At 47.8% G+C, this 15,623-nt stretch overlaps 5 protein-coding genes across 5 annotated transcripts; 3 read left to right on the top strand and 2 right to left on the bottom strand.

Moving 5' to 3' along the window:
• Positions 1-1,184: 1,184 nt before the first annotated feature.
• FOMMEDRAFT_167852 (uncharacterized protein) lies at positions 1,185-3,320 on the bottom strand. The gene is made up of 3 exons (XM_007266313.1): positions 2,955-3,320; positions 2,716-2,894; positions 1,185-2,657 (listed from the first exon to the last, which is right to left on the bottom strand). The coding sequence occupies exons 1-3, from the start codon at positions 3,112-3,114 to the stop codon at positions 1,401-1,403; spliced, it is 1,596 nt and encodes a 531-aa protein (XP_007266375.1). The 5' UTR covers positions 3,115-3,320; the 3' UTR covers positions 1,185-1,400.
• A 1,694-nt stretch (positions 3,321-5,014) lies between these two features.
• Positions 5,015-5,953, top strand: FOMMEDRAFT_107597 (uncharacterized protein). The gene is made up of 3 exons (XM_007266312.1): positions 5,015-5,026; positions 5,081-5,183; positions 5,235-5,953. Exons 1-3 carry the CDS (start codon positions 5,024-5,026, stop codon positions 5,540-5,542), a joined length of 414 nt encoding a protein of 137 aa, XP_007266374.1. The 5' UTR covers positions 5,015-5,023; the 3' UTR covers positions 5,543-5,953.
• A 1,289-nt stretch (positions 5,954-7,242) lies between these two features.
• On the bottom strand, positions 7,243-10,815 carry FOMMEDRAFT_155991 (uncharacterized protein; the record flags this gene model as incomplete). Its single annotated transcript, XM_007266311.1, has 4 exons — positions 7,243-8,667; positions 8,721-8,899; positions 8,962-10,628; positions 10,697-10,815. The coding sequence occupies 4 exons, from the start codon at positions 10,813-10,815 to the stop codon at positions 7,243-7,245; spliced, it is 3,390 nt and encodes a 1,129-aa protein (XP_007266373.1).
• A 506-nt stretch (positions 10,816-11,321) lies between these two features.
• FOMMEDRAFT_85845 (uncharacterized protein) lies at positions 11,322-11,826 on the top strand (the record flags this gene model as incomplete). The annotated part of the gene is made up of 2 exons (XM_007266310.1): positions 11,322-11,418; positions 11,477-11,826. 2 exons carry the CDS (start codon positions 11,322-11,324, stop codon positions 11,824-11,826), a joined length of 447 nt encoding a protein of 148 aa, XP_007266372.1.
• Positions 11,827-13,416: 1,590 nt separating this feature from the next.
• Positions 13,417-14,827, top strand: FmMnP5l (manganese peroxidase 3; the record flags this gene model as incomplete). The annotated part of the gene is made up of 6 exons (XM_007266309.1): positions 13,417-13,524; positions 13,588-13,883; positions 13,936-14,329; positions 14,398-14,564; positions 14,622-14,695; positions 14,760-14,827. 6 exons carry the CDS (start codon positions 13,417-13,419, stop codon positions 14,825-14,827), a joined length of 1,107 nt encoding a protein of 368 aa, XP_007266371.1.
• Between the last annotated feature and the right edge of the window lie 796 nt (positions 14,828-15,623).

Raw genomic sequence — 15,623 nt, 5'->3', positions numbered from 1 at the left:
CCATACCGCGGATGAAATTCTCACGGTTACCGCGGTTACGAAGCTAACTTTGAAAGGTAGCAAGTTTTCACAATGAATTGTATGTAATTAGTGTAAAGCATCACATTTGTGACTAAAGTCACATCATCAAACACATTTACACACGAGGCAAATTCACATTATGTATTGACCAGAATTTTAGTCGGAATGTGAAAGCAGCCAATCAGAGCAGCTTTCTCACATTCTGATTAAAATTCTGAATACTTTCAAAATTTGATTTTGCCTCGTGTGTTAGTAACCCTTTTCTTTTTAACCGTGCTAAGCGTCCAACCGCGGTTTCTGCGGTTACTGTGGGAATTTCATCCGCGGATGGCTCTATCCGCGGTACGGATTGCGGATTTCTGCGGCGGTAACCGTGCCAGTCCCTAGCCAGATACTTCACTTTTGCACGCTGCAGAAAGGCTGAGAGTTTGAGAAAGCGGCTGTGGGACAGCTGTATCCATATGCACGATGCGTCGAATAATTTTGCTTCTTGCCATTCAACGAATTGATAGCCATGATATACATGCACGTTTATAGATTGACACTCGACTCAAGGTCTCTAACTATCTTTTTGCCTGAAGGACAGACTACATGAATGAAAAGATTTTTTCAATCAAAATGAATTTAAAGCAAAGGGCTAAGCAGGAACTTGTCGTATCTGTACCAGAGAATCTCTCTACGTTATTGTGCCTTATGCCTATTCTCTACCCTCAGCCTGAGAGGGGAGTTTTGAGTGAACTGAGTTTGACCCACAGGACTGCTACTATTCTAGCTGTCCATGACGTTCGGGAACACTTACTCGTGAGTTACATTTAGGAATTTAAGGAAACCTCTCTGGATGAGGTTGTAATACAGACGTACAGTCTTTTCAGAATGAGTCAAAATGTGGACCCATTGTGACTCAGTATTGATGTTTATTCCTTTGAAACTTCCGATTCCTCATTCTAAAATGAATATGTAAGTCAGTTATTACTATACACGACTTGTACTTTGGGGATCGTCTCATCCTTTTGCGGACGAGCTCACACATTACATCACACGGAACAAAGCCAGAGGTCAAGTTGAGAAGTATTTGCGACATTATAGACCTTCAGAATAATTCTTTTATGAGAGCGCACGAGCGCTGGTATCTAATACAATTACATGATGCAGAATATAACAGGCAAGCAACAAATAAAATGATATAACTACTAAAAGCAATGCAAAAGTGAAGAAAACGTAGATCCAACTGTAGGCAGGAATATAATGATGCAATTGTGAATGAAGTAAGGTCCGACCCAAAAGTAAAGCAGGTCAAGCAAAGCAGGTAAACAAAAGTGGCAGAACAAAACTTGGAAATGAATACAGAAGCAGTTAAGCGACACTCGACAACCGTAGCCTCAGAGTTTCTCAAGCCGTATTCGTTTCTGAGAATCGCTCGTTACCGAATCGTCATCAAAACTCTCAGCCGATGACCGCTTTGACCGAGTCGATTCCACCGACGAAGGCATAGTACGGTCAAGGGATGGACGTTGGATGCATGGTCCTTTTGGCTGAGGTGACTTCCCCAATCCAGAAGCCTTCTTCGCCTTCTTGGGCGTCGAGCGTCCATGCCCATGCGCGGATTTCTGATTGTTATCATCGAAAGGGCGCTTGGATCCGATAGATTCCATTGAAGATGGTGGGCCAACCCGCGGGTCTGGTTTCGGAGACGACGATGATGACGGAATGGACCTGGGATTGGTACCGGACGCCGAGTCCGAGGGACCTGAGTGAGTCAGACCTGGCACTGAGCTTGAGGTGTTCCGTGCATTCATCAAAGTCGTTGTGGCCTGCTTCAGAAGAGAATGGTAACTAGACGTCGCACGTGTCAGCAACTGAGATCCAGGTTTCTCGGACGGATCGTCTCTCCCCTCTTCCGTCTCCTCGTCCTCGTCTACAACTTCGCTCTCCTTGACCCTCAGATTGGTTTCCCTCTCCTCCTGCATCTCACGAATCGACAAGTAATTCCTGAACTTCATCCGCTTGGCTTCCTTCCTTGCCTCTTCCTCTGCCTTTGCTCTGGCCTTTGCTTCTGGGGTGCAAGCTGGCGGCAATGGCGGCTCGATCAGAGTAGCAATAGCCTCATCAATGATATTGTAAAGCGATTCAAATACGTCGCAGGGTTCGCGTTCGGAATTAGGAATCTCCTTCAGCACTAGGTAAGGAACAGGCTCCCCTATCTTATTTAGTTTCTCTGCCAGTTTCTGTGCCTCGTCCACCCTTTCCTGAACAAGTGGGTTATACGGATTTGAACCTTTGTTGATCATCATATCCCGCAATTTGAGTACGCATCGCTTAATGGAGTCGAAATACGGTGCGAAGTCGCTAAGAATTTTCTCAGTAAACTCCGTATCATTACATACGATCGCTGATTTGCGCGTTTTGATGGCGTCGAATGTCGGATTATCCATACCCGCCCCAGTCCATTTTGCAACTTCAGACTTGTTGAAGTCGAACGTTCGGTGATCACGTTCCGTATTGTTCGGGCCTTCCTGAGACGTACAAAGCCAGCATAGAACATAGAATATTGACTCAAGGTCGTGATAATATGCATGCTTAACACGGTTCGATGTCTCTTCCGCTAACATCTCAAGAGCCATGAACGGCAAAGTACCCTGTAAATAGGCTCATTTAATGTCGAAAAAGTAGACACTATGTTGTCATGAGGCTTACTGTGCGAGCACCCTTGGCCGCGGCTTGCGATTGATTTTCCAAATCCAAAGCGTAGTCAAAATCAATAAGGTAAGCACGCATCCGTGAATTTGCATCTTTTGGATTGGCCTTTGCAAGAATGATGTTCCGCAAACTAATGTCCCGATGCAGCACCTTCTTTTCAAGTAGGTCCTGGACACCTGAAGAAGCCGCCTCACAATTAGCAAGAGAACCGAACATACAAGGAATGGAAAGCCCACATTTAACAATATCTTTGATTGCGAGCAGCAGTTCACTAAGGTTCGCAAACCCTTCAAGCGGTGCACCACATGGTTGTAACATAATCCGCCGATGGGTCCGAGTCTCAACCAAGTGGAATCCCGACCATTTCGCATTTGTTGTCCAGAGGTTGTCCTTCATCAATGTTTTTCGACACTCCGACGTCGTGTCATTCACCAATACGTCATCCTCATCCGGTACCTGCACAATCTCGTAGTCGACCACTTTCACTACCCCTTCAACATCCTTCACTTTATCAAGAATCTCGTGTTCAAGCTTACTCCGAGAGTCATCCACCCATGCATCCTTGATCACAGCCGGCTCACCAAAGTAAACAGTCTCGAAACATCCTGTACCGCGTCCTCGTACGCACTTCTCAACATACAGCGGGTCCTCAGCACATTTGTACTCCACTCCCTTGAACTTCACCACGATCTGTCCATCCTCACCCCTGAAGATTGTTGGATCGTATCCCAATCGGACCTCGTCCACGAATAGCATCCCACAAACGACTCGGACTACTCGTTCAACATTCTCGTTTATATTGAACGACTCCGAGGCCAGACAACCACTCCGATCAAAGATGCAGAATGTCATTTTATCTCCGCAGATTGTCGCTCCCATCACGAATCGACGGTTCACCTGGGCGGCAAAAACCATCCTGACACAATGTAATAGTTCCAGGAACGCATCCCTTTGACTTTCCTTTGAATCGGCGTACTTGATCTCGAGAAGAGTCTTGATATCGCGCCACGTCGCATCGGGTGCATCGGCCGCCCACCGTTCAAGTACGACCACGTCCGGTTTGCGAATACAGTCAACGGCAGCATCGGTAGGGGAGCGATGGCGGAAGCGTGGGGAGAAAACACAGGCATCAAACGCGAGTCCTTTGACGCCATGCATTTCTCGAATATTGTTCCCGATAGCATTGAGGAAATTCGTGGTGTTTTCCTCATCCGACAGTTCAGATAGTCGCTTGTTTTCCTCGCGAAGCGTTTTCTTAACGTTCGTTTCGCTCGCGGGTGGATGTTCTGGTTTAGGATGCACAAGCCGCTCAACCTGCTGTTTTCCTTGCATCTGTACTTCCTCTTCTTCCTTCTGTAGCTTCTGCAATTTTTCTTCATGCAGCGCTCGTTTCGTCGCCCGCCATGGAAACCATCGTTTCTCAGACCGTGAATAGCTCCCTATCTTCCCCAATACCGAATTCTCCATCAGATGCGAGACCATCTTCGACACCTTCGTCGTAAAACTTTTCGCCTTTTCGGAGCCAGGTTCGTGGACCCATCTTCCCAGTCCACGGTCAAGCGCCTTGTCCGATAATTTCTCTTCCACAAGATTCGGCACGTCGATGAGATATCCTGAGAGGACTTCACCAAAGAGCGTCTTGCCCATCTTTTGGTGTGTCTGCCTTTCTCCACGACAGTGTTCAGAAAGACTATTAGCCTTGATTTTGCGGGGGGAGCACTGCGGTCGACTGTCGCTTCCAAACCTATCGCCGAGAGGTGTCAGAACGATGAACAGGAAGAGAGAACTGCGATATGCCTACTGTCGTTGTGCTGATTCGTGTGCAGCCTGTGCAGCCTGTTCTGACTTGAAGTCGCGTCCTTGCTGATCGGCCAATTTGTTGTTGTCGGACATAGTAGATAATACAAGTCGTCAGCGATGAGTTCAACTGTAAGACGCGTAGAGGTGGATGATAGTAAAGGGAAAATACGTACCAGCCACGACACAAAAATGCGCTGTTTATTAGGGGGAAAGCTCTCGAGCCACGAAGCGAGTCACAGAGAGATTGGTTAGTTGGATAAGAGTCGAGGCCGAAGAGATGAGATGATAGTGGCTCAGGTAGAAGGCAGTTCAGCAGAGTCGCGTCTCGAACGTGCTTAGCAGTAATCACGGTCACATGGCCACATTAGCTCATCCTCGGGTATAGCCGGATACTTCCTCACTCGTCACTGCGCACCAATTGTGGCACAGCCGTATCCCGCAATGGAACAGCATATAAGGATGTGTCGGAGTGCTTTGCTCCTTACCCTTCACCACAGCGGCAGTCATGGTATGCATGCACAACAGTACAATTTCGCTCTGTTCTAACTATGTTCTTTGCTAGGCTGACTATATGCAACAGAAGAACGATCACAATCAGAGTGCATTCAATGCAAAGGGCGAGGCTGGTGCCACCAACCCGCCTTCGTACGATTATATTACGGGAGGTACGTGCCGAACATAAATGTGTGGAGAATCCTCATCAACGCATGCGTTAGGCTCAAACAAAAATCAGCCTGCAGGCCCAGGTTATCCTAGGCAGGGTCCTTACATGCCTGCTCCAAGTAATGCACAGTGCTACCAGCCGCCAGCATCAGGCGGATTCGTGAGTGCACCGCTCCCGCCTGACCATCCTGAGTACATCTGTATGCAAGAAGGTCGCCACATCCGTTCAACCCGCTTTGGATGTCTTGGTGTTCTCGCAGCAATTATCTGGTTCCCGATTGGTATTGCTTGTTGTTTGCTGGACCGCCGTGTTGTATGCAAGCGTTGCGGACGAGTGCTTGACGATGGATTCTCATGCTGAGGTGTACCATATTTTTCTCGTGCCATATTGTATAGTAAATGCTTCCGAGGCCGCGATTGTCGAGTTTCCCTGGACTGTTTCTGGATTCCTTTCCTTTCCTTTTTTCGTTTTGCTCTGTCGCTGTTGTTGTCTCCTTACTTCTTTTCTCTACTTTACTTCAGGGCTGTATCACTGTACTCCTTCATCTTGTTCGCTGGCTCATTGCTTCTGAAGAGGTCTACAATCTCGCAGATATTTGGCAACAACATCCTGGTTTTCGTTGGGTGCGATTGGTTGCATGGGCACGTCAACGAGTGATTGAAGCGATCTCAAATGTACGAGTCGTGTTTATTGGAATTTGACTGTCATATTCATCTGTGGATGAGGTATTACGAGAAAGTTGTAAACAGCATATTATTTATTACTTCAAACAACCCTTCTGACATCGGAGAATATCACTCAGGACAGCATTATGACTGTATCCTGTATTACTATGTCAGTGTCTCAGTGCCTCAAATTACTACACTCGACCCACGCAAGTCCCCAAACGCCATGAACAGCTAAAGTAGTAGCTTTGAAATTCTTTTTACTCCAACACTTCTATTAGTCACGTAGATTATTCAGTCAGTCGTACAGATTGCACTTAGTACAGTCATATAGAAACCCCTGCACTGAGTGCAACAAATAAACATATGATAATTACATAAGGAGAATTCCTTGGTACAAATGCACACTGTAGCGAATGAATTAATTGCGCTCAGTGAACGTTAATGCTACAATGGATCTAGGCTACTAACATATATCCCTATAATTGGTTTTCATAGGCGGCTCGATATGAAGTTCACTGCATTTCTTGGACTTTTATTTGTTCTTGTATGGGTTTGTTTGCTCAACATCCTTCATAACCCATAAATAAAAATCGCGGTGAACAAATAGGATTACAGCATACTGGTGCAAACGTCAAATTCCCAGTCGACATAATATCAATTAAAATCACAATAAACTTGCTTTATTGTAGACATTCGATTTGTGGCGAACTTAATTGCTATGTATCAACGTACTTTGCTGTGTAGAACTCAGTATGGTTCAGAAATGGACGAGTCATTTACAAGTTCGGTTCATGGTGCTGCGAGAGCTCACAGCTAAGGACTGCCTATATATATCATACATAACGGTTGAAAATGACAAGTTTATACTCATCCGTGTTCATACACTGGTATGGTAGTTGGTGATTATTATGCGTCGTCAGCGAACAAGCACTGAATCAGAATAGGAAAGTCAACGCGAGCCTTACAACGTTAACGGTCAGATTCTCCTAGTCGAAGTTCGTCTCACTTCAGAGCAAAAATCTCACAATCGAACCAGGGGATGCCGTTGTGAAGTATCTGCAAAGACGCAGACCTTCAAAATTGTTCTTTTATGAGAGCGCGCGCGCGCTGGTATCTATCTAATGCGATTACATGATGCAGAGCAAAACAGGCAGAGCAGCAGCAGAGGAAATAATATAAATATCGAAAGCAATGCGAAAGCGAAAAAGGAAAACAAACCCAAATGCAGGTAGTAATACAGTGATGCAGTGCGTATTAAGTACAATCCGGCAGAGAAAGCAAGCAGAAAGCGAGAAACAAAGGAAACAAAGAAATGAACCAATCAAAAACAAATGAAAAGAAACCGGAAGCAGCCCAATTAGAGGACAAACCCAGGCCATCCGATGAATAGTCTCAGAAATCTCCAGACCGCATCCGCTTCCGAGAATCGCTTGTTAACGAATCGTCATCCGAGCTTTCAGATAACGAACGTTTTGACCGAGTCGATTCCATTGACGAAGGAATGATACTGTCACCAGAAGGAGGTGGAACGAGGGGCTCTTTCGATTGTGGAACACCTGCAAACGAAAGACTGTGGTGTGACCCAGAAAAGCTTCTGCTTGCGGGAAGTCCGGGAACAAGGAAAGTTGGCTTCGATGCCGACGGCTTAGACTTCGTTCGTGGCAGCTGTTTCATTTTCGGTACGGAAACTTTCCTCGCTTTCTTCAGCAGTGGCTGTCCGTGCTCAGATTCGTCACCTTCATCGAAAGCACGTTTCGACCCTACAGATTCCATCGAGGGAGGCGGGCCAATTTCCGGGGCGGCCATTAGTGACGATGACCACGAGGACGAGCCTAGCCTGGCACCGGATGTTGAGCCAAAACGAGTGCCAGAAGCTGAGCCCGAGGTACCCGAATAAGTAAGACCTGGCACTGAACTTTGGGATGCGCTCATTGTAGCTCGCATCCGCAGATGGGCGAGGGCTATTTGCTCAGACGTCGTAAATGACGGCCTTTGACGTTCTGGTTCCTCGAACGTTTCGTACCCCTCATTGTCCTCCTCCTCGTCCTCCCCCACGTCGGCCTTTTTCTTCTTTCTCTCCTTCTCCTCTGCTTCCTCGATAGCCTCGCTCTCTTTGACCTGAAGGTTGGCCTCCCGCTCTTCTTGCATCTCGCGGATGGACATGTACCTCCTAAACTTCATCCGCTTAACCTCTTTCTTAAATTCTTCCTCTGCCCTCGCTTTAGTCTTTGCTTCTGGCGTGCACGTTGGTGGAAGAGACGGCTCGACCAACCCTTCGAGTGTAGAGTCGATGATGTCGTAGAGCGAATTAAATACGTCACTAGGTTCGCGTTGGGAATTAGGGATACCCTTTAACATCATTGGGCTGATAGATATGCCGGCTCGTCTACATCCCTCCAAAAAGTCAATTCGTTCTTTGACTCTGGATCGTGCAAGTGGGTCACCAGAATTCGATCCTTCGTTGATCATCACGTCTCGCAATGTCAGTACGCACGGTTTGATAGGATCAAAGTAAGGTGCGAATTGATTCAGGACTTTCTCGATAAACTCGGTTTCGTCGCGAATCGTCGCAGCCTTGCATCGCCGGATGTCATCTAGGCTTGGATTCTCCATACCAATACCTGTCCATTTCGCGACTTCCGACTTATTGAAGTCGAACGATCGGCGATCGCGCTCAGTATTGTTAGGACCCTCTTGCGATGTGCACAGCCAGCACAAAGAGTAGAAAATAGACTCTAGGTCATGGTAGTACGCATGAGGAACGTGGTTGGCGGTCTCTTCCGCTAACATTTCGATAGCCATGAAAGGTAAAGTGCCCTGTAAGTGCACACATTTAGCGTCGAGCAAGGATTGCTACTCGTAAAACTCACCGTGCGAGCACCTTTAGCCACATCTTGCGACAGGTTTTCCAGATCCAACGCATAGTCGAAATCAATGAGATATGCGCGCATGCGTGAATCCGGATTTTTTGGATCGGCTTTCGCAAGGATGATGTTCCGCATGCTGATGTCCCGGTGTAGCACCTTCCTCTCAAGTAGATCCTGGACACCTGTGGAAGTTGTGATAGTAATTAGTACCATAACCGAGCTCACAAGAAAACGGAGGGCTTACATTTGATGACATCTTTGATTGCAAGTAAAAGCTCGCTAAGGTTTGCAAATCCTTCGAGTGGTCCTCCGCATGGTTGCAAGATAATTCGCCGGTGAGTCCGGGTCTCAACCAAGTCAAACCCAGACCATTTTGCCTTCGTTCTCCAATAATCCTTCTCGGTCAATCGCTTACGATTCCTTGTCGTCGTATCATTCTCCAATTCATCATCATCATTCGGTACTTGCACGATCTCGTAGTCCACGACCTTCACCACACCCTCAACATCCTTCACTTTCTCAAGGATCTCGTGCTCAAGTCGTCTCCGTGAGTCATCCACCCACGCATCCTTGATCACGGCTGGCTCTCCAAGGTATAGAGTTTCAAAGCAGCCAGTCCCGCGTCCCCGCACAGACTTCTCAACGTACAGCGGATCTTCAGCACATACGTACTTCACACCCTTGAACATGACGACAATTCGTCCATCCTTCTCTCTGAAGATCGTTGGATCGTATCCCAATCGGATCTCATCCACAAACAACATCCCACACACAACTCGAGTCACTCGCTCAACGTCCGTGTTAATATCAAACGCCTCAGAGACGAGGCAACCGCTTCGGTCAAAGATGTAGAATGTCATGATGTCTCCGCATATCGTCGCACCCATCACGAATCGACGGTTCATCTGCGCCGCAAAGACCATCCGGACACAGTTCAGGAGTTCTCGATACGCATCTCTTCGAGCCGACTCTGCGCTTGAACGCTTGATCTCGAGAAGAGCCTTGATATCGCGCCACATCGCATCCGGTGCATCGGCGGCCCATCGTTCAAGTACGACCAGGTCCGGCTTGCGGACGCAGTCAACGGCAGCATCGGCAGGGGAGCAATGGCGGAAACGGGCCGAGAATACTCGGGCGTCGAACGTGAGTCCACTGATACCGTGCATCTCTCGGATATTGTTTCCGATAGCATTGAAAAAATTCGCTGTGTCTTCCTCATCTGACGGTCCAGTTGAGCGCTTCTTCTTCCTCCCCTCTCGTGGGATTTCTTTCAAGCTTGCTCCGCTCTCTGTTTGTTGCAATTGCTGAAGAACCTTTTCTTGCTCAGGCTGCTCTGTTTGTTCGGGAACCTCTTCTTGCTCCGACTGCTTTGTGTGTTCAAGGACCTGCTCTGGCTCCGGCTGCTTCATCTGTTCGGAAGCCCGGTTTTCCTTCGGGTGCTCCGCGAGTTGAGGTTGCGGTTCTTGCACGGCTTGCACAAGTTGTTCAAGCTGCGGTTCCGCTTGAGTCTGTTCTTCTTCCTCTTCCTTTTGCAACCTCTGAATAGATTCCGCTCGTCTCGGGGTCCGCCACGCATGCCAACGCTTCGCAGGCTGTGAATAAAACCCTTTCTTCTTCAGAATCGCACCCTCCTTCAGGTGCGAGACCATCTTCGCCACTTTCGTTGTGAAACCTTTTGCCTTTTCGGAGCCGGCTCCGTGGACCCATCTCCCCAATCCACGGCCAAGTGCCTTGTCCGACAGTTTGTCTTCAATGAGATGTGGTACGTCGATGATGAGCCCGGTAAGGACTTCACCAAAGAGCGTCTTGCCCATCTTTGCGTGAGTCTGCTTCTCTCCTGTGATGTGTGCACTCAGAGAGTGAGAGTTGATGCTGATGGGAGAGTGAAAAGCCCGAGGGTCGCTTCTCAGGCTGTCGCCAAGATAGAGTCAGTTAGAACGATAACCCGGACCCGGAAAAGAGGAACGAAAATTGCTTACTCAATAGCGGGACGAGGTGGTGTCACGGGCCTCCCCTCAAGGTCTACTCCTGGAAGATATGCTGGTATGGAGGCGGGAGCGTGTTCTGGACGCACAGGCGGATTGTTGTAGTGGAACATAGTGGATAAAAAAGGTCGTCGTCAGCGATAAGTTGAACCGAAAATCGCACGACAGATGATGGCAGTAAAAAGAGAAAAAACGCACCAGCCACGACGACTAATTGTACTTGTTTATCACGGGGAAAATTTTCTGAGCCACGAAACGAGTCACGGCAAGAATGGATGGATGGATAGGAGTCGGGGCCGATGGGATGATAGTGGCTAGGATGAAGGCCTCTCTCGCGTCTCGAACGCGCTTGTGGAAGGGCTTCCCATATTAGGCAACTGTTGAGATCAGTGACCACGATCACATGGACTGAGGACGTAATCATTAGCTCATCTCGTCGGGTATAGCCGGACCTGTCATAAGTCCCGCAGTCGCACTGCCTGCTCCGCAGTGTACTGCATATAAAGCAATGCGCTGGTGTACGTCGCTCCTTGCCTTCCACCACGTCAGCAATCATGGTGAGTATCACATTTGACTGGCAACTTTGCTGTTCTAATCGTTTTCTTACCAGGTTGAGAATATGCAACAAACAAATGATGCCAGCTACGACGCATCAAGTACTCTGAAGGGCGAAGCACCTGCTACTAATCCACCTTCGTACGACTATGCCACCGGAGGTGAGTCTCTCATTTGTTACTGAAACGATTTCTATACCAACCAAAATTATATGTACAGCTTCAAGCTCCACAGATGCTAAAGCGCGGGCAACGAACACAGACCAGCCCAAACCTGGCCCCGTTCCTAAGTATACGGCAGCGCCAGATCCCTCATTCTCTCCCGCCGGAGACAATTTGCACCACTACCAACATGCCACTGGTCATGTCATCAGCACGCCTCTACCTCCAGACCATCCCGAGATGATCTGCTTGCAAGAGGGTCGGCATATCAGTGCATCTCGCTTTGGGATTCTCGGTATTCTCGCTGCAGTATTCTGGTTCCCGCTTGGTATTGGCTTGTGCTTGCTAGACCGCCGCGTTGTCTGCAGGCGCTGTGGGCGAATCATTGATGATGGAATTTCATGCTAAGTGCTGTGCTTGCAGTAGGATATATGCGTTCTAGCAAATAACCAGTTATTCCCCCTATACCTTCTTCCGTGCCTTCTTGTTTTCTTTGTACATTTGGCTATAACTCTGTGTTATTCTCTTATTTAATACATGAATTTACTTTCTCTTTAATCACTTTACTCCCATTGGGCCATATTTTGATTGACGGCTATCTTCACATGTTTGACCATATTGCATCCGCGCAACAAGCCTTCATCATATGTAAGTGCCTTCAGAAGTTTAGTCCGAGGTTCTCGATGCATCACTGACCAAAGCCTCAGTTTCTTATGTTGAAGGCTCTAATTTAGCCCTTATTCAAGTTATTCTCAGACGAGGAGGACTAATGAAGCTGGGGTGAATAAACGCCTCCCCTAAGTGCCAAAGTGAACATACTTCCTCTTTTACATGGTAGTCACATGGATCTCGTCAGCAGCGTCTTGCTCACCGACGCGTTACGCAAATAGGCGGAACCGCAGGTGAGAACCTTTAGGGTGATTCTGTTAATTCCCGCTTGATGCTTCTATATAACACAGGATTCCAACTCTTCTCGCTGCAAACACCACAGGGCGATAGCAATTAAGTGGTCGCAACAACATATATATTCACAGTGAAGCCCTGAAAACTCCCACATGGACTCGCTGAGCTGACAGACTATCGCACGGAAGATCACTCTGTACTCTGAGAAAATCCACACGGTCTAGCTCATACTACCGTTTCTTCTTATCGTCACTGGATACGCAACATGGAAACCATATGGAGAGCTTCAAAATTAGACGGCTCCTAAATAGGATGGAGATCTGCTATTTTCTAGAGGTAAAGATTTGTCAAGCAGCTGAAAACCGATCGAAGCTACACTTGCTAGACAGGCCGTAACTAACTTATTTTCCATAATCAGTAAGTTCTCTAATGTTTTCCGTAACGCCATGCAAACATTCCGCTAAAACGTCCATATATTTTCAGCAATGTGCTATACATAGCAACAAGGCCTCCCTTAATATACGGGAATCCATGTTGGTGGAAAGACCGAAAAGCCTGGAACGCATATGAACTTCTCTCAAGCATTTCCTTATTTGGCTGTATTATTCACCACCCGAAGCCAGTACAATGGATTTCACCCACCGACTCTGCGATGATCATATTGTGTCAGGCCCGACGCTATGGCACCGGCGACCTCGCATGAGAGGATATTACGCGCGTTCGTGATATCCAACACGCTGTGCGCTGATTTTCCGTTTGCTCAACTTCTGTTGAAAATGAATTTGCCAGGTCTGGATTTCATTGGTTCAGTGAGCATGTGTTTGTCTATCGGTGTTCCTCTCCATGCGCTGCCCCGAAGAGCCGTTGCGCCTGGATGGTAGAAAAACACGCCACGCTTGGCGTGATTACTGTTTGGCCACATTATGACTGGACGGACGGGTGCTCTGCTCGGTCTCATCTGTGGGCTTGCAAACCCACAGTGTCTCGAGGATGAGTTTCGTATTTAATGAATTTCCACTTGTTCAAGTATTTAAAGGAGGCAAAAAGTCAGTTGAACCTCACTCCTGCAGAGTCGGATCTCCTTGAGCAAGCACAATGGTCTTCAAACTTGCCGCTGCAACCATTGCTTTCGCTGCCCTTGCTGGCGCGGTCAACTTCAGGCGTGTTACTTGTCCTGACGGTAACATCGCCAGTCACGAAGCTGTTTGTCCCCCTCCATCGTTCTGTCACCTACGTGACAGATTTCTTACTAATTCGATTCTCTAGTGCTGTGCGTTCTTCGCACTCCGCGATGACCTCCAGGAGAACCTCTTCGACGGCGAATGCGGCGAAGACGTCCATGAATCCTTGCGTCTCACCTTCCACGATGCTATTGGCTTCTCCAGGTCCGGCAAGCTCAAGGGTGGAGGAGCTGACGGCTCCATGATCCTTTTCAGCGACATTGAGACCAACTTCGCTGCAAACGCCGGTATTGACGACTCAGTGGACGCACTCTCGCCGTTCCTCACTCGTCACTTGGTCACCGCTGGCGATCTTATCCAGTTCGCTGGAGCTGTTGGAACGTATGTTATCCCCCTTCTTCTACTTTCGTTATTGCTGAGACTTTCTCTTCAGTACCAACTGCCCTGGAGCACCGCGTCTCCAATTCCTTGCGGGTCGTCCAAACGCCACATTCCCTGCTGATGACAACACCGTTCCATTGCCGCAGAGCGACGTGACTACGATCCTTGAGCGCATGGAAGACGGTGGCTTCTCACCCGCTGAACTTATCCATCTGCTTGCCTCTCATACTATAGCTCGTTCGGATACGCTCGTCGCTGGCCATGAAGCAGTTCCATTTGATACGACACCGTTCACTTTTGATACGCAAATCTTCCTTGAAGTTCTGCTTAAGGGAGTCGGTGTTCCCTTCGGTATTAACAACACTGACGGTGCAGAAGTCGATTCGCCCATTCCAAACTCTGGTGAGATGCGTCTGCAGTCTGACTTCGCGCTTGCTCGTGACCGAGTACGTATGATCTCCGTCGTTTCCCCTCTGGCGATGCGTACTAACAATGTATGCTAAATTCCTTGTAGCGAACGGCTTGCGAGTGGCAGAGTATGGTTGATAACCAACAGTTAATGATGAATAACTTCAAGAGCGCCATGGCCAAGCTTGCGGTTGTCGGACACAATCCGAACAACCTCGTTGACTGCTCGGAAGTTGTCCCGCAAGCGAAGCCGCCCGTTAGGAAGCCAGCTACGTGAGTCCTCTTGTATCACTAGGTTGTATTTTACTCATCTAACAAAAATCTTTGAAGATTCCCCGCCGGTACCAGTCGCGCTGACGTTCAACAAGCCTGCCCTGAACCTTTCCCGGTCCTCCGCACTGACCGTAAGTCTTAGTTCAAGTGACTTCTTCATTATACTTGCTAACAATATTGTTTTTACTCTCACAGCTGGTCAAGCTACTCAAATTCCGGCTTGCCCAGATGGCGACCTTAATCTCGACGACTGCCCATCTTAAAGGCCGTCTCCCGAGTACTTCACTCTACGTGTGCGCTTGTTTATATTGATTCGATTTATTTTGGGTTTCCTGGGTATTTCTTATTCCACAATGATTTAACCCAAGTATATAAATTTTGGGAATTTGTAAAATGTATGCATGACAAATTTAAGTGGAGGAATCAGCTAGAAAAATGTCGAATTCAAAAACTTACACCGCAGAGCGTCAAGAAAGGAGGCGTATTATGAAAGTCCTCATACATAAAAAGTTCACCTCTCCACTCAATTGCTTGTGTAAGCGACAAGATCATTACATTAACAATAGTACAAGTTTATAATATGGTAGTCGTTTCCCGATCCACTCCCATTCAGCCCTACCACGTGGCGTTCCTGAGATGAAATAAATTGACGCATATATGCAGAGTCGTGTATGTTTGTGTAGTACGGGGGTTGTTTGCTTCGAGTAAATTTTTGTTTCATTCTTCTTCTGCGTCAGCTAATCCCTTGAGTTTGATGGTTCGTCGGTTCAATTCTATTAGGTCTAGTTCCGCGTAGTCTGCCGTCATGTCAGGGTATGAGTACAAGTCCCGGTTCCTCGAAGATTCGTAAAGACTTACCGTCGTGCATCTTACACAATGATGGACACACCATTCGCAGGGGAAATCGGGCCGCATTGGGGGCCGAACACACTAAACACGGCCTTAACGTCAACCCTCGTAAGACAATTTGAGTGCATAGTGATGTTCACCCTTCGACGAGCCTTTTTGCATGCATCGCACGCAACAGATCTTTGTGGTTTTCCGCCGTTCGCAAATAAG

Source organism: Fomitiporia mediterranea, assembly GCF_000271605.1.
Source record: "Fomitiporia mediterranea MF3/22 unplaced genomic scaffold FOMMEscaffold_6, whole genome shotgun sequence".
In the NCBI taxonomy this organism is placed as follows: Eukaryota; Fungi; Basidiomycota; class Agaricomycetes; order Hymenochaetales; family Hymenochaetaceae; genus Fomitiporia; species Fomitiporia mediterranea.
The sequence above is the reverse complement of the archived record's forward strand: the minus strand, read 5'-3'. Positions and strand labels throughout refer to the sequence as shown.